General features: G+C 39.4%; 1 protein-coding gene and 1 long non-coding RNA gene across 3 annotated transcripts in view; one reads left to right on the forward strand and one right to left on the reverse strand.

Moving 5' to 3' along the window:
- The window catches only part of LOC122642178, a 38,636-nt gene extending 38,489 nt beyond the window's left edge, over nt 1–147 (forward strand). The window contains exon 5 of the long non-coding RNA XR_006330020.1: nt 136–147. This is a non-coding gene — a long non-coding RNA (uncharacterized LOC122642178). The remainder of the gene's footprint in view (nt 1–135) is intronic.
- Nucleotides 103–4,935, reverse strand: LOC122642177 (serine--glyoxylate aminotransferase-like). Of its 2 annotated transcripts, XR_006330019.1 has the most exons (6): nt 4,626–4,935; nt 3,708–3,992; nt 1,628–1,994; nt 1,309–1,519; nt 272–491; nt 103–200 (listed from the first exon to the last, which is right to left on the reverse strand). XR_006330019.1 is itself a non-coding variant. In XM_043835606.1 (5 exons), exons 1-5 carry the CDS (start codon nt 4,828–4,830, stop codon nt 354–356), a joined length of 1,206 nt encoding a protein of 401 aa, XP_043691541.1. In that variant the 5' UTR covers nt 4,831–4,935; the 3' UTR covers nt 270–353. The 2 variants fall into 2 exon arrangements, 1 of the variants encoding a protein (XP_043691541.1); XM_043835606.1 differs by lacking the exon at nt 103–200 and having other exon boundaries at nt 270–491.
- Between the last annotated feature and the right edge of the window lie 11,764 nt (nt 4,936–16,699).

The following is a 16,699-nucleotide window of genomic DNA, read 5'->3' on the forward strand; positions in this document are numbered from 1 at the left end:
TATTCTTTCTTCATTGATGGTTGACTGTAATTTTTATTACCATAATACATGAAAGCCATCTCAGCTAAATAAGAGCTACTTCTGGCCTCCAAAGAGAGAATGAATCCGCAAAAGAACAGCATTAATATTAGACAGAAATTTTAAATACAGGATTATGCATGAAGCAATACATATGAGTATGGATTCTAAGCAAGTCTCGCCTCAAGAGGGTGCAGGGGGTTCATTCTTTTTACAATAATTTGAAAAGAATATAACAGAACAGAAGTCTCGCCTCAGGAGGGTGCCGGGGGTTTATTCTTTTTACAATAGTTTGAAAAGAAAACAACAGAACAGTCAGTTCACAGGCAGATGGATCAAACCCTAGAAGGGATCATAGGAATGGTATTCTGCAGATATTCAGAAGCTGCTGCCAGTCCACTTCCCAGCTTAATCGGGTATCCCACGTCCTTGAGGATCATCTCCACACCAGCCAGACAACCCATCAATTGCAGCTGCAAAGATCATGGAAACAAAATTATGTTTTCATACCCATAAAAATTACATCCATTAGATGGATATCTAATTGTTCACATAAATAGTAGGGGAATTAATATAGTGCATGAACAAAATGTCTGTTGACCTCCATTCCATCTCACTAGCTATCAATCCAGCCTGCAAACCAGAGCTATGCTGAAAATCAAGCATTTTGAACCAGCCCTCATATATGGTAATGAGAGAGCTGGTGAGGAAACCATAGAAGGAACTTCTAAAAGCAGATACATGATCCTTATACTTTTGGGAAATTAACCAGAAGCGTCAACTTCAGCATAACTGTTGGAGATGACCATGCATATGATGTAAATATGAGTACCATTAGATGGCTCTCACCATCCAATAGATCAAGAAATCCTATCCATTACATTTGATGCAATGTGGAAAAACAAGGAAAATTAAATACTGCTCCTTCTTCATTGGCATACTTGGATGACAAGGAACTCACTTGTCATAATGAATGTGCTCATACTATAGTCACAGCTAGATAATCACATTATAAACCAGGAAGGGAAAATATTTAGTAGTTAGATGAAAGTTAAGATTTAGTTATAATATAGTATCAAATCTGACATAGAGTTCAGTAAAATTCATGCACTTGTTTTATTAATTGTCCTTATTAAGATCTATGTTTTAGTTTTACTCTTTAAGTAAGAAACTTGCAAGGTCTTACCAAAAATCCTCCCCTCTAAGGAGACATGAGTGGAAAAAGACAAAAAAAAAAAAAAAAAAAAAAAACTGGAGCTTTATTCTATTTCAAGAAGAACAGAACCATACATCATTAAGGTGACCAAGATGTCCGATTCTGAAAACCTTTCCAGCTACTTTATTCAAGCCAAGGCCTAAGCTTAAATTGTATCGCTTCCATGCCCTTTTAACAATTTCTGCACCGTCAATGTGCGGTGGAACAACCACACAAGTGACTGTGTTACTATACCATTCCTCCTTTTGTGCGCAGTTCTTTAAACCCCATGCCTCAACAGCAAGCCTGCATGTCAAATTTGTAAGAATATGACCTCCACCGTTCCAAATAGATCAAATAGAAGAGCCAAAATAATTTCTGGAACGGTTGACAGGAAGAAACAGTCAAGTGTACCTCGTTGCTTTGCCTAGGCGACTATGCCTTGCAATTACATTATCAAGTCCTTCCTCAAAAATGAGATCCAAAGAAGCTCGCAGCCCATACAAGAGTTGGATGTTAGGGGTGTATGGAAAGTAGGTTCCCAATTCATAGCTTTTAAGGTAGTCATCCCAGCGGAAGTATGCCCGTGTTGATTTGGCTGTCTTTGATGCTTCAAGTGCCTTAGGGCTAGCACAAACAATGCCCATACCAGTGGGGAGGGAAAGAGCTTTTTGGGACCCAGTTAAAGCTACATCTATTCCCCACTCATCCATACGGAAATCAAGAGCACAAACTGAGGAAACTCCGTCAACAAGAAACAGTGCAGGATGTTTGTTATCATCTGTGAAGAAACAAGAGAATTATGATCAGGGGTATGAATATAATGATAAAACATGAATCACATAACTAATGTAGAAGAAGAGAAAAATATCCATGTGCATTTTTTTTTCAATAACACAAGATATTATTGAGTATAATAAAAAAAATGAAATGTGAGTGCAGATATCGAGCCACAATGCTACCAGGATCCTATATTTTATCTATGTGGATTTAAACATCCATTTTCTAATTATTGTCAATTTAAAGGATCTACATTAGCTTATTGATTTGTTATGATTAATTGATATCCTTTACCACTTTCTAAACCAACTTTGCAGAACCAGCAATGATAAGATTGAACACTGAATAACTTTTTCCAGGCCAATCTGCTTTTTCTTGTACTTAGCTTCAGTCACAACTATAGTTTAGTTTATGAGTTTCTTATGTAATTTATATCCATCCAGAAGTCACTGAAAATTGGATGTGTGTCTCATTTTCTGAAATTCATCATCTAGCTCAGTACTCTGCGAGTTCAAGTACACTAGCAAGAAGGAACACTAAAGAACAAATCTCTTCCCTGAACTATAGTCGATCATTCTTGAGTATGTGAACTATAATTCAATAGAGGTTGATAAATTTGCTTAAAATACTAGTAAGTGTTAATCAGGTTGATTTGACTAAGAAAAATCACAAAACAGCATGCCAGTTTAGAATCGGAATGTCAAAAAGTTGCAACTGTAATAACATTCTAATTTTCAATGAGGAACACTTTAGGTTTAACACAGGAAGACACCAAAACACTGGCAAAAAAATAAAAAATAAAAAATAGAGAGAAATAAAGAACTGTTTATAAGGGTATAACCAGTTCAGAGTGTAGCTCTGTTTTCACAAAAACAAAGTTCCATGATGAGAAGCGGAGAGAATTGGTAGGCTCTAGCAATCAAATGGTATGAAGAACTATGAGGACCAAGTAGAAGGAAAAGAGACCACAAGAAGAATCAGATGATTGCAACTTCTTCAAGAACCCTCTATGCTACAGTACATCACATCCCCCAAAGGTTATTATTTTACAAAAATCTTTAATAATTTGTGGAGAAGAGAGCAAATCAAACTCTGTTCGGTATATCGATTGTCTCAAAACCTAGAAATCTGCTAGGTGCATTCATAATAGAACGTAATCCGTAACCCTCCTCTCCTCTCTCCCCCCCCCCTCCCCCAACCCCCTAAAAAAAAAAAATCCATAAACCTTTTTTTATTTTAGATTTTATAAGACGATTCACCATCTTTTTGAATTTGATTTGTCGAATTATTCGTTTTATGAACATACTTAACAAATGAGATGAAGAGTACCTGGGATTAGAAACATGTCCAGATTTACATCCAAATAAAATCACCCACAAAAGAAGAATGATGAAAAGGAAGAAATATCTCCTTTTCTATTGAATACATTTGGCATTAACATGTGTGTCCCTCATTTTAGATCTCATGTATGTGTAAAATGTCTTATTTTGGTTCAAGCACTACTTTACTTTTATAGGTCCCCACATATCTTATCTTCTTCTCTAAGAACATAGCCTACCAGTAACATATCTGGTAAAGTACTAACTTTAATTGACAACCTATGAATTTTAACAGCTTGGATGCATTTTGTACAGAGGGTTAAGCACAATCTTAGAGACAGAATATTAGGTTATGGATTTTGCAATTTAGTTTGGCCAATAAACTTCATGCTTACCAAGTATTTTCCTCACAGCAGCCATATTGTTGGTAACTCCTGTTGCAGTTTCATTATGGACAATGCAGACAGCCTTAATGGTATGTGCAGTATCGGCTGCAAGTTTTGATGCCAGGATGTCAAGATTGGCACCTTGGCCCCATTCACTTTCTACAACATCAACATCAAAGTTGAGGCGTTGCTGTGCAGTAATCCAGAGGTGACTGAATTGCCCCAACACAAATGATACAATCCGATCACCAGGAGATAATGTGTTTGTAAGCGCACTTTCCCATGTACCAGTACCTGCTCGATAACAGTAATATCATCTTAATAATACTAAGTTAATTCTGACAAACACTGAACAACTGAAGAGAATAACACTGAAGGGGAAATGTATGAAATTAATAGGAATACAAAGCAGGACTGCAGAGCACTTTCAATCTAAATATCATCTCCTTGTAGTCAGTACTTGTTCTTGTTATGGGGGGCTAAGAAATGGTCTGTGAAGTGATTCTTCTATATTTTCTATCTTGTAATCAATATGTCTGAAATCAAGAAACAAATTTCCTTTCGTCAACAAATCAATCAAGTTATAATACTTCAGTAGTACACTTCTCTGTAGTGTGAACGATAAACTGATTCAGAAACATTCAGTTGTGAATAAAATTGAAATTCTAGCACAGTATGACGAGTTCAATTAGATATTCTTTAGATGAGTTCATTCATAACATAAGTGCAATTAAATTCCAGCAGGATTGTAATGGAAAATATAAAAGAATGAATTCTTTCACTCAATAATAAAATACAGGATTCATGAAATTCAAACAAATTTGATTGAACAGAAAAAAAATAGCTCAGACAAATGTATACAAAAACCATAGAAATTATCTTCCATAAAACAACAAATGCTACAATATGTGATTGATCAAAGAATACCTGTAGTGGGAATAATAAAGGTCGTCCCTGTAGTTGTCTTGAAAATTTTCTTAATATCCTCCAAAAGGGTCTTCATCATGGCTGGTATAGCAGGGGAACGATAATCTTCATTGTTTCTGTTCATCGCCCGAATGACTTGCTCTGGGATATTCACAGGCCCTGGAATAAAAAGATGGTTCCTTCCCGGAGCGTATACGTAATCCATCTTTTTTACTTCTCAGAACTTCACAATAATAACAATTGAATTGGGCAAAGCGATCTGCTGCTCTCACCTCTGAAAACCCATCATAAAAAAACATTATAAGTTTCATTCTGTAGGTTTCTCCTTCATCAGAATTAATGAATTTTCATATTGTAAGAAAGAAACCCATTTCCAGTACATCAATTAACTAATTCTTAATAAAGAAAGAAGAACAAAAGATAATAAGCAGGAGCAAACCAATGGATTTAAACCAGATTAACCCACATAAATCTTCTATCAGAAAAGAAAATTAAAACTTCATATATCAGCCTCAAGCTGGGAGAAGGTCGGATTTGAGAATCCAACTCGAAATTTTATATGTTTTTCTGGGTGACACTCTTCGGAGATGAAGGCAAGGGTTGAATCACAATTGAAATAATTTTGAGTAATGAAGAGTGAGGAGGACACATGCTGCTACGAGCAAGAACCCATCTCAACTCTCAACACACTTGGAACTCTAGTAATAGGCATGAACTTCGTTGTTGGGAACTTGGGGGGGTCATGGTTCAAGCCTTGTAGACTTGAAGGCGCCACTTGTGACTCGACTACTGAAAATTGCAAAAATAATAAATACGATATCTTTCCAGTCGTCCGGCCGACTCAATCTTGTCACGGATCTTCTCCGGCCACTTAAAAGTCCCCGTGAAAACAAAACGGAGGGGATGTGAATCTGTGATCCCTGGTTTTTATACCACCGATCCTGTATCGGGCTAGTTTCAATATCGACTGACACCGATACAGGTCGACTGATACCGCCAATCCGAGAAAAATTATCTTCTCTAGTTCCCCAGTCCCTCTAATAAGAGGGGTGGATCCCACCTGGGCAGAGTGTTAGGGTAGGGGTAGGATGATTATTACGTCCTTCCTATTAAGGGGACTGGAAAACTGGGCTGGGTAGGGAAGTGGAGGGGATACCTAAATTCATAAATGTGAGGTATTGGATCCTCTAGACTCCTTATAGTGCTAGGTTAGCACTTCAATGATTTGAGACAAGCCACGCTCAAAGAGGTGAACAACTCCTAGATTGAGCTCTTCTCTCACGTGGGACGATGTCCAACGCACATTGTCCGACTGGGGAGGCCTCGATCCATACGTTATTGCATTGGGATGCGTGCGGTAGTGTGGATCGGAGCTCCCCAGCCGCACGATATGCGCTGGACACCGTTCGGCACACAAGTATGCTGGAGAGGAGCCGGATCCAACAACTCCCTACCTAGTAGGATTGGAATGGACTAGCACGGTAGGAACTTAGACCCCCTGAGGTTTCGATTTCGAGCCTCAGTTCCAATGGGTGCGGTATGGGCATTATACAAGAGAGGCAAGAGAGTCATTTCAAAAGGGAGAAGAGAGAGAGACATATAGTGGGTGCTAATTTTTGGTAGGCCAATGATTCCCCTTCTCCAAGGAGCTCAACACTCAGAGAGTGCCTAGGGGGCATCTAAGGGTGGGGTTGTGCCGCACACATCTCGATGCATGCCTAGGAATGTGTGCGGCACAGCCCAATGGCTGGATGCTCCCTGGGCGTGCTGGGCTCCCTAGAGAGGAGCTCAACTCTAGAATCGGTCCTCAGATTTTAAAATAAGGAATTTCTAGGGTATTTGAGTGTGAATCAACATTGTCAAATCAGTGAAAATGGCAATGATCACCCGGATCCATCGATTCACCGATTTAATCCCCGATTCTTAAAACCCCGATTAAGAAATTGAGAGAGAAAAAAAAAAAAAGGGGAACTGCAGTATACATTACCTGATGGAATCTCTCCCCAAATTCGACAGGAACAGGAACCTGCCACTGCGCCAAACTTAAAGCAGGTAGAGCCGAATTAAACTTTTGAGAATGGAGGTATGGAAAAGGAGAGGGAAGAATCAATATTTATAGAGGATTACTACCTGGGCCATTTCATTACGTCTTCTTGGGCCCACGGAATCTCGACGGTGGCAGATAAGTTTGTGAGGCAGCCTGAATCTTGCGGCTGACTAGGAAAGATATTAAAATTGAGCCATATATAACACATTCTTTTGGTAGAAGAACCATATATAACATTAAAATATATATTTTTTAATTATTTTATATGTATAAAGTAAGCAGTAGTTCACGCAAAGGAGCAAATTAGCCATTTTTTTTATTGGAAGTGTCCGAATGACACCTTTGGTGTATGCATCACATCTTCCCCTAATTAGCCCTTGTTTATTTCAAAAGGTTTTTAAGATAAGAGGTATAAAAGAATTTTTAAAAATAAATTGAAATTGATATGCCATTACGCCATTATCAAAATATGTCATCGTCATGCATATTTTTTCAAAGACATATATATGATAATATTATTATCTTTATTAAAAATAAATTATATTATATTAAAAATGTAAAAAATAAGGATACATATTATTTGACAACTTGAAGAATCTCAATACGAAAATCTCTTATTTATTTATTTATTATTATTATTATTATTTTTGTATTTTTGTGAAAATATATGACGATGTGAACAATTGGGAGAGGGATGACGTGATAATGGGTGGTCATTTTGCAAGGTGCACACACTCTCTCGTAGGGAACCAAGCCATACAATTGCCAGTGTAGTGGTTGGTTTCTTGCATTGGCCTCTCAAATCTCTCAGGAGGTCATATGGGTTCAACTCGAATCATCCAATGAGCATCCCACCCAATGAGTGCCAAATGAACATCCAACGACTGGGTTGCCTTGGCATGCACCGGGATATGCGCATGGCAATCCAAACATTGGATACCTCATTAAACACTCATGGGGCGGAATGCTCATTGGAGAGGTTCCCAATCCATTTAACTCTTGAATTTGATTGTATCATAATTTTGCCAAGTTTTCTTTTCTTGTTAATAAATCTATTTCAGATATGCTGACCATGCAAGGAGAAACCAAGTTATTACTACTTGTTATGATTTTGAATGGAATATTACTTTTCCTTTTCTTTTTTTTTTTGATAAAAAAGGTTATATGTACAGTCAAATGGTGGGTCAAAATGGCCAAACCCCCCTCACCATTGGAAAAATTATTGGCATACCCTTCCCCTTACTTTTTTTTTAGCAAATGGGAAAATTATTATAGAAAAATGGTTTTTTTTGGGGGGGAGGGGGGAGCACCACGCGTGCAACTAGATACATGAAGAGGCAAAATGACCACCCCATCCCCCATGAAATAGAAAATGATGCTCCTATAGATACTTCCATGCGCTCCAAATGGTCCCCACACAAAGACCATGCTCCCCCACAGGGAACACTTCCCCAATTATTATTTATTGGATCCACATGGGATTATCAAGTAAAACAAAAGTTGTAAGTAAAATTTTCTCAGAAAAATGGAGAATTTTTTTTTTCCTGTGAAAAAAAAAAACCAGAGAGTGACTCCATCCATACGCAAGGCATGACAAGCCAAACCCTTTATAATCTGCTGATCAAACACAATGAATCATCACACATCTTGGGTTCATTGGCCATTAAATGAATCGATTTACTTAAAACTATATCATTGATCTTCTACATTACTAATTTTGCAGATCAAGAATACAGAGAGAATGACAATGAGCATTAGAATGGCCACCGGCTTCTTCATCTCTGTTTTCTCTCCTTTGAGTGTCTTGATTAGGGATGTAAACGGATCGGATTTGGCTCAAATAGTATTATATCCTCATCTGATTAGCTTTTGGACGGATTCAGATAGTGCTAATCAGATATGGACACAGATACGGATTGGATATTTCATCCGTTTACATGTAAATATAGCTTTTCAGATAGTTATAGTCTATCCATATCAGCATCCGTTTAGCTTTCGAACGGATTCAAATAGTACTAAATAGACACAGACACGAATACGAAAACAAATTTTGACTATTCATTTACATTCCTAGTCTTCATCAATGACATATAATACTTGTTAAGAAAAAAAAAGTGATTAATGGTTTTTGGGCCCACCCATCTGACTTGCCAACCCCAGACAACTTTTGGGCTAGTTTGGGCTGACACTAGTTTATGGGTCCATGATGTCCAATTGAATTATTTAAAAAAAAAAAAAAATTCCACATGATCTAAGACCACAAAACAACTTTGATGATTACTAAAAAAAAAAGTCACACAAAAGCACTTTCTTTACATCACCTACTCCGTGGCAGTCACACTTCTTTTTTAATTGTTTATTGAAAGTCATTATAAAATGAAAAGATCATAGGAGAATACAAATTTGGATTCTCTAATGTATATATCAGAGTATCCTCTAGCTCAGCCCAGCCTGCTTAGATTGCCCTGCCTAGGATACATTTTCACCTTCTATCTATTAAGTATACTAAATTTAGTTGGAAACCCTTTCACCCCCAATAAATAATATAGAGCCAAACAATTCAGAGTTGAGTCAAAGATTTTTAGCATTGACCTTTCAAACTACACACTATCTAACAGTGAAAATGGTTAAATCATTCCTAGATATTTTTGGTCTCAGAATTGCTCTTTTGTGACGTAGTGGTCGTAGATTCAAGTTGAGAAACAGCCTCTCCATGAACCGATGGTAAAGCTGCATACATTATGACCCTTCCTAGACCACAAAATGGTGGGAAACTCGTGCATTAGATACACCCTTTTTTATTGTTGATTTAAGAATTATCCAAACTCCAAAGGGGTATAGAATCAAAATGAAATGTTTGTTTATCACTTTTGCCTTGATGGCATATTTACCTATTCTGGCCATGTAGAGAGTTGTCAAAATTGACCATTTTACATATAGATCTTCTCCAATTTCCTAAAACTGTGCAGTGTGGTAGTTTGGGGTGGAGATGTCAACACGTGGCAACTCGGACATCCAACGGTGCCGAGCTCAAGAAAAAAAAGGAAAATCAATGAGCTCGGACCATTGGATGTTCGAGCTGCCACGAGTCAACATCTCCATCCCGAACTACCGCATTGCACAATTTAGGGAATTGAAGAGAATTATTTTCCTAGTTAACCCTTTGGATTGGCCACATGGCAAGTTTCATGTCTCATTTCAACTTTACATGTAATTATGTATTTAATATTTTCTTGTATTTTTAGCTGTAAAATCACTCTATCAAAAAATTAAAAAAAAAAAAAAAAAAACAGAAAGAAGAAAGGAGGGGGGGGGTGTTGGGATTCTTAACTGTTTCTAATAACTTTGTATTACAGAACTAAATGCACTCTCAAATAGAGATGGTGGTGTGAAACATGTTTGAGCACCAATTAAGTTGCTACATCGAAGATATTTAAGCCTATCTAGAAAAAGTGCCAGACTGGGTCATGACTCATGGAAGACATGTTTGAGCACCTTCCATTGTTACATGGATAACCACTCATAAATAAATTATTCCATAAGGCATATAAGACATTTTAGACATGCTTTGGTTGTCCTCTATGAAATTATTTAATTACATTTTCCTTTCTGAAACTAGGTTAAATTAAGTATGTATGTTTTAGAGGGCGGACCTCGACGTAATGGTAAGGTTACTCTATTATGATCTCGTGGTTGTGGGTTCGAGTAGGGAAACGAGTAGGGAAACAGTCTATCTAAGAAGTTGGGGTAAGGCTGCGTACGTAATGACCTTCCCTAGATCCCGTAATGACAGAAGCCTCGTGCATTGGATAGGCTCTTTTTAGTACGTTATAAAAATGTAGGATCTGAAACTTATTCACAATTCAGAAAAAGACAATAAATAGAAAGAAGAAACAATCACACATAACCGCAATACAATGATTTTCTTGGTTCAACAAGGTGCTTACGTCCACGAAGAGATGAGTGAGGTTTCCACTAATAATGGAGGAAGGGTTATAAGCTCTCTTCCTTACGCCTCTCTATGTTTACAAAGAACTACAGTAACCCTAATAGTCCTCATTCGTAACAATTTATAGGAAAACAGAGAGATACGAATTTCCCGAATTACTCCCATGTAAATTCTAAAAAAATTTCCTCAGGGGTTGCCACCCCCGAACCCCGCATGGACCCCTAATTCACTGAGACTCCATTAACAAAGATATCACATAAGGTGGGTCGATTCCTCCAAGCCTCAAGCCCTAAGGTCTTGCCATGCAACGGAATACAAGACATCCCTCCCTCCAGCAATAAATAGGCTTGTTAGTCACTATGAAATGTCCAAATATACTCTTTTTTGTTTTATGGTAACAAAATGTCCAAATATCCTTGAGCTTATAAAATATTGAGCTAAAATATGACTTCTCAGTGATATAAAAATCAGGGAATTAAAACTTGGTGTCTGGAATGGAATTGAGCTCTGTCGAACCCAATAGAAATCGGTTGATCCGGCCCAATCCAATCTTTGGTGGATCTTTGTGATATGGGTTGGCATCAGTATCGATCAATCCAACTCTGCCCAAACGGGTGATGGCTGAGAATTAAGGGTGCAAGTTTGGTCCTGACGGCCTGAGCCCACCCTGAGCCCGAACAGGGTCTGGGTTGAGATACCTTGACCTTGAGGTGGGTCAAAGTTGGAAATTTCCGACCCTGAGTCAGGGCTGAGTCTGGCCCGGTCAAACCCGATCCTGTCTTCTTCTTCCCAACCTGACCAGCGCATGCATTTCCCATTCCCAGCTTGGCCAGCCCATGAATCTCCCTTCCCCCCCATAGTCAGGGCAAATCATCAGCCTGGCTTGACCCTGAGGGTGGGTCAGGGTTGGATTTTTCTGATCCTAAGTCAGGGCCGGGTCGGGCTAGGCCCAGCTAAGGGGACTCAAGGTTGGGCTAGGGTTTTAAAGGCCTCGGCCCAACCGGACCCTTAGCAGCCCTAGCTGAGATGTTTCAATGCGCTGAGCTCCGACTGGGCTTTTTGTATTAGCCAAAACCTGATCTGCATATCATCTTTGGGCTTGGCGGGCTATGATCCAAACACATGCTGCTTGACATCTCTTTTTATCCCCAGTTTTCTCTGTTTTGTGGCCACTCTTTTGAACCTCTGTTTTCCCCCCCTTTGGGTAATGACTGTAGACCTCTTGTATCCTTTTTTTTTTCCGGTCAAGAGCAAAGAAAATTTATTAAAGCAGATCAGCTCAAGAGAAATAAAATTTTGGGAGAAAGAACGCTAACCAGTGCTGTGTGGGCGTGTACTTGCGCCCAGACACAGCCTGGTATGAAAAGACCGCCGCACCTCTGGACCTTTTCACCTTTCCATCCTTCCAAGAGGGTGCGGTGGTCTTTTTTGCGTTGAGCTGTGTCTGAGCGCAGGTACATCCCCCCACACACAGCATCGGTTAGGGTTCCTTTTCCCTAAAAATTTATTAAACCAGATTAGCACAAGAGGAACTCCCACTGGTAGAAACAATTACGGGAAAACTAGTGATTGGAATAACCAAACCCGAGAGAAAGACAACCTTGGACGCCTTAGAAGTCAGAGAATGCCCAAACACTAAATTTGCCAGAAATAATAATACTGAGAAGCGTCCTTTGTCCAGCCCGTATCTTATTGACCAAATTTGGACCAAATTTGGTAACAATCCATTTCATTTTATAGTTTAAATTGGGCTTGATTTACCAAAAATAATAATAAAAAGAAAACTAATTGGGCTTGGATTTGGGTATTGCTAACTTACATTTGCTCGATCTGAGGGTTCATCCCAAATCCCAACTATATTATTTTTGTGCGAGAGATCGTTGCTTGGTTGTGTAGCCCCGATATCAATGGGAGGGGGAACGAGGGTTGGGGGGAGCCTACGCACAAGCATCAACACAGATGATTCTTATGATTTTAAGAGGGGATGAATGGTAATTTTGCTCACTCATGTGTTTGGGCATAGGAACCACGCGACCAAGCAACATTTTTTTTTAGGGAAAATATCTTGTTTTGCCACCCAACTATTTAATGGGCAAGAGATCTCCGCTTGGTCGTGTGGCCCCTGCACTAGCGCGGGGGGCCAATGAGAGCACACAAGGGCATCAACATGGATGGGATTCTTAATTTCAAGAGGGGTTGAGTGGTAATTTTGTCGGTCCTATGTCTAAGCGCAGGAGCCACGTGACCAAACATCGTTCTTTTTTCCCTATTTAATTTAGGGCTGTATCACTGTATGTGAGTTGAATTAGGGTTGTCAATTCTAGGCCTGCCCGACAGAACCGACTGAGCCCGCCTGACTAAAGCCCGGACCGGCCCGGCCTGTTTACTAAACGGCCCGACATGTTTATTAACTGGGCGATCCCGGTGTAGGGTCCTAGCCCGTTGGGCGCCCGACCGGACCTCCCAATTCTAGGCCTGACTTAGCCTGACCTGTTACAACCCGACCCTTTAACTTGTAAACTTTTCTATGGGCTTGGGCCTTGTTTGATTTATTGGCCCAAATCTGTTTAACTTTCTGTTGGGGTGGGCCTGACGTATTTGGTAGATTTTTATGTTTTTTTTAGCTTAAATTTATATCATGGGACATGGGCCAGCACAGGTTGCACTATTTCAGCCTATTTCTAATGAATCGGTCATGTTTGAACAGTTGAGATATTCAATTTTAATGGGAAAAATAGAGAAAAGAGGTGGCAAGATGGTACACCTCTTTGTAAAATTAAAATATTCAATTTTAATGGGTTGCACCGATTAAAATCCGTTATATTTAAACAGGCCCATAGCCCGATTTTGCACTATTTAAGGCCCGGTTAAGGACTGATTATATTACCTGATTATAGCCTGAAGCCCGACCTAGCCCGAATGCTTAAACCGACGGTCACGAAGCAGGCTTTAAGCAACGTGAAGCCCGGCTAAGCCCGACCAAACCTGACTGGTTGACATCCCTAAGTTGAATACAAAGCGAATATCAATAGATCCGTGCTTATATCTATTTAATTAGTGGGAAAATAATTCCCAACCAGCCGATTGTGTGTGATTTTGCCCCACACCTTTTAACATCTATGACCCTTTAGGATTCTCTCTTTCCTAACCATGTGGATCCTCTTTTACCCAAGCCATTACTATGCCATAGTTGGTGGGGCATCCATACAAGTAGTGGCATCAGCTAAACCAAGCTGGATGAACCACTGGGTGGTACAAGGCCAAATGATCGGGGACGCATCCGACAAGGCCGACCTAGCCAAGGAATCTACCAAAACATTGGAGGACCTTGGAACATACAAAAAAATGCAAGAGGAGAAGGGCAGTTGTAATTGAGAAACATCCTTGCAGAGGTTGAGAATCTCGAAATCAAAGGAACTTGAGTTCAACTGACAGATAAGCGAAGAGCAGTTAGATTCAATAATAATCTCAGTAAGACCACTACTAATCGTATGGAGAAGCCCTGTCCACACCGTCAAAGACTCAGCCACCAACGACGACCCACACTGAATACCACAGGAATAAGTAGAGAAAACCCTCTATCTTAAATCATATTTGATCGAGTAATTAATGGATATCCTTTTTTTTTTTTTTTTTTTTTTGGTAGAATAATGGATATCCTAATAAACATAAAATGAGTAAACAAATACAAATATTCGTGCCTGATGGTATTACATAATACTTAAAAATTAAATGTATGGGTAAACGGCCTTTTCATGAGGGTAGATGACCCTTTTTATAAACGTATGAATACCACTTTTATAAATTTTGTAGACAAGTAGTCCCCTACCTCTCCTACTCACATGTCAACTTTCAACTTTGTCCTTTACCCAAAATATAAAATAAAATTCAACTTTGTCAATTGATAAAATAGAATCTTAAAAAATATAAGAAATAGGAGAATACAAGTAATAATCAGAATATGTGCATAGACATATTGGGGGAGTGGGTTGCATCCAATACAAGGGGATATTTTTTAATATATTGGGGAGGGGGGGGTGTTAAGAGTCTCACTAAGTTTGTAGTTGTCAAAGGGTGGAATAATAGATGCACGTAAATTGGGTTGAATAGGTTAATTGTTTTACAGATGGATTCTTAGGTGGATATATTGGGCTGAAAAAATGGTTTTGAGAAAGTTGTGCAACCACGTATTCCCGACAAATGTAGTTTCTCATGTGTTAAATAATTTTTTTTTGGGCTGATGTTTTCTGTGTCGCAGCGTAGCTTGCACCCAGACACATAAGCCTGCCATTCAAGGGACAAGATGGTCATTTTGCTCACCCCCATGTGTCTGGGCGCAGCCTACGGCCCGGCACAGAAAACATTCTCCTTTTTTTGGTAAACTCATGTGTCAAATAATTGATAGTATCATTAATTCATGGGGTTTTTTATAATTATCACCCCAAAAACTTTCATATCTACTATTATCCCCCAAAAAAAAAACTTTCAAACAACTGCAACCCTCCCCTGTTGCATACTAATAACTAAGTGACCCTCACCGTTACAGACTCGTAACGGAAGGGGTTAGTAGTGATACTGTGCCGTTGTCACGGAATTTGTAGGACAAAAATGCCCTTCGTCCAAAGTGAAAGTTTTTACAATTACCACCCCAAAAACTTTCATATCTACTATTACCCCCCCCCCCCCAAAAAAAAACTTTCAAACAACTGCTACCCTCCCCTGTTGCATACTAATGATTAAGTGACCCCCACCGTTACAGACCCGTAACGGAGGGGGTTAGTAGTGACACTGTGCCGTTGTCATGGAATTTGTAAGACGAAAATGCCCTTCGTCCAAAGTGAAATAAAACAATCTTCCAAGGGTTATTTTTTTGTTTTCTTCGTCTCAACGACCTGCCCTCCATAGGAATTAGGATGTTTTACTACTATAGCTACTCTCTTTCACAGAAACTGCGTTCCTTGAAGGAGAACCAGAACCCTTTATTATCTCATCTTCTTCATCTTCTTGTCTCCCTATCCATATCCAACACTTCGCCACAGATACCTTTTCTTCTCTTGATTACCATTTTCGAAGCCAAATCTGTACAAAAAACCTTATCCCTCTTTCATTCTCAATCTCAGTGATGTGGTTATTGCCTTAGGTGAGAGAGAGTTTGGATTGAATCATATAGGTTCAGACGTTAATGGCTGAAAATGGTGAAGACAAACTCATCGCTGTGGCTAGCCACATTGCTAAGACTCTTGGCCGGACCGAGACCATGGCTGATGACATGCATTCTTCAGTTCTTCTCCTCCTTCGACGGCCGCTTCTCTAGAGAGAAGTTGTCTGAGAAGATCAACAGCGACGATCCTCGAAGTTATGCTGCCTTGGAGCAGACTTTGAAATCTCTTGATCGTCAGACCTCTCAATATGTCTCAGCTGACCAGCCCATTTGGTCTGTTTTCGCCGATGCCTCAGCCTTCCTCGACACCATTGATGAATTACTCTCCACATCCAGGGATTGGAATTCCTTAGCTGGCGAGAAATCCATTGCTGCTTGTTTGGATTGTGTTGATGAACTTCTTCAGCGGGCGATGTATCGGCTGCGGATGAAGTTCTTCTTCCTCCGGTTCGCTGCAATAGGTGAAGTGAAGAGGAAGTGAAGGTATAACCCTTTGAAGATTGTTTTATTTCACTTTGGATGAAGGGCATTTTTGTCTTACAAATTTTATGACAACGGCACGGTATCACTACTAACCCACACCGTTATGGGTCTGTAACGGTGGGGGTCACTTAGTCATTAGTATGCAATAGGGAAGGGTAGCAGTTGTTTGAAAGTTTTTTTTGGGAGGAGTAATAGTAGATATGAAAGTTTTTGAGGTGGTAATTTTAAAAAATTTCACTTTGGACGAAGGGCATTTTCGTCCTACAAATTCCGTGACAACGGCACAGTATCACTACTAACCCCTCCCGTTACAGGTCTATAACGGTGGGGGTCACTTAGTTATTAGTATGCAATAGGGGAGGGTAGCAGTTGTTTGAAATTTTTTTTTTGGGGGAGGGGATAATAATAGATATGAAAGTTTTTAGGGTGATAAT

The sequence above is a fragment of the Telopea speciosissima genome, chromosome 10 (genome assembly GCF_018873765.1).
Source record: "Telopea speciosissima isolate NSW1024214 ecotype Mountain lineage chromosome 10, Tspe_v1, whole genome shotgun sequence".
Taxonomy (NCBI): domain Eukaryota; kingdom Viridiplantae; phylum Streptophyta; class Magnoliopsida; order Proteales; family Proteaceae; genus Telopea; species Telopea speciosissima.

Bases quoted from the DNA above. Each gene is read 5' to 3' on its own strand.
- LOC122642177 (XM_043835606.1), bottom strand. From the start codon at position 4,830: ATGGATTACGTATACGCTCCGGGAAGGAACCATCTTTTTATTCCAGGG. The intron at 3,993-4,625 runs GTATTCTTTGAT...GTTATCGAGCAG, and splicing joins CTTTATTATTCCCACTACAG to GTACTGGTACATGGGAAAGT. The intron at 1,520-1,627 runs GTACACTTGACT...TTTGACATGCAG, and splicing joins CGCCTAGGCAAAGCAACGAG to GCTTGCTGTTGAGGCATGGG.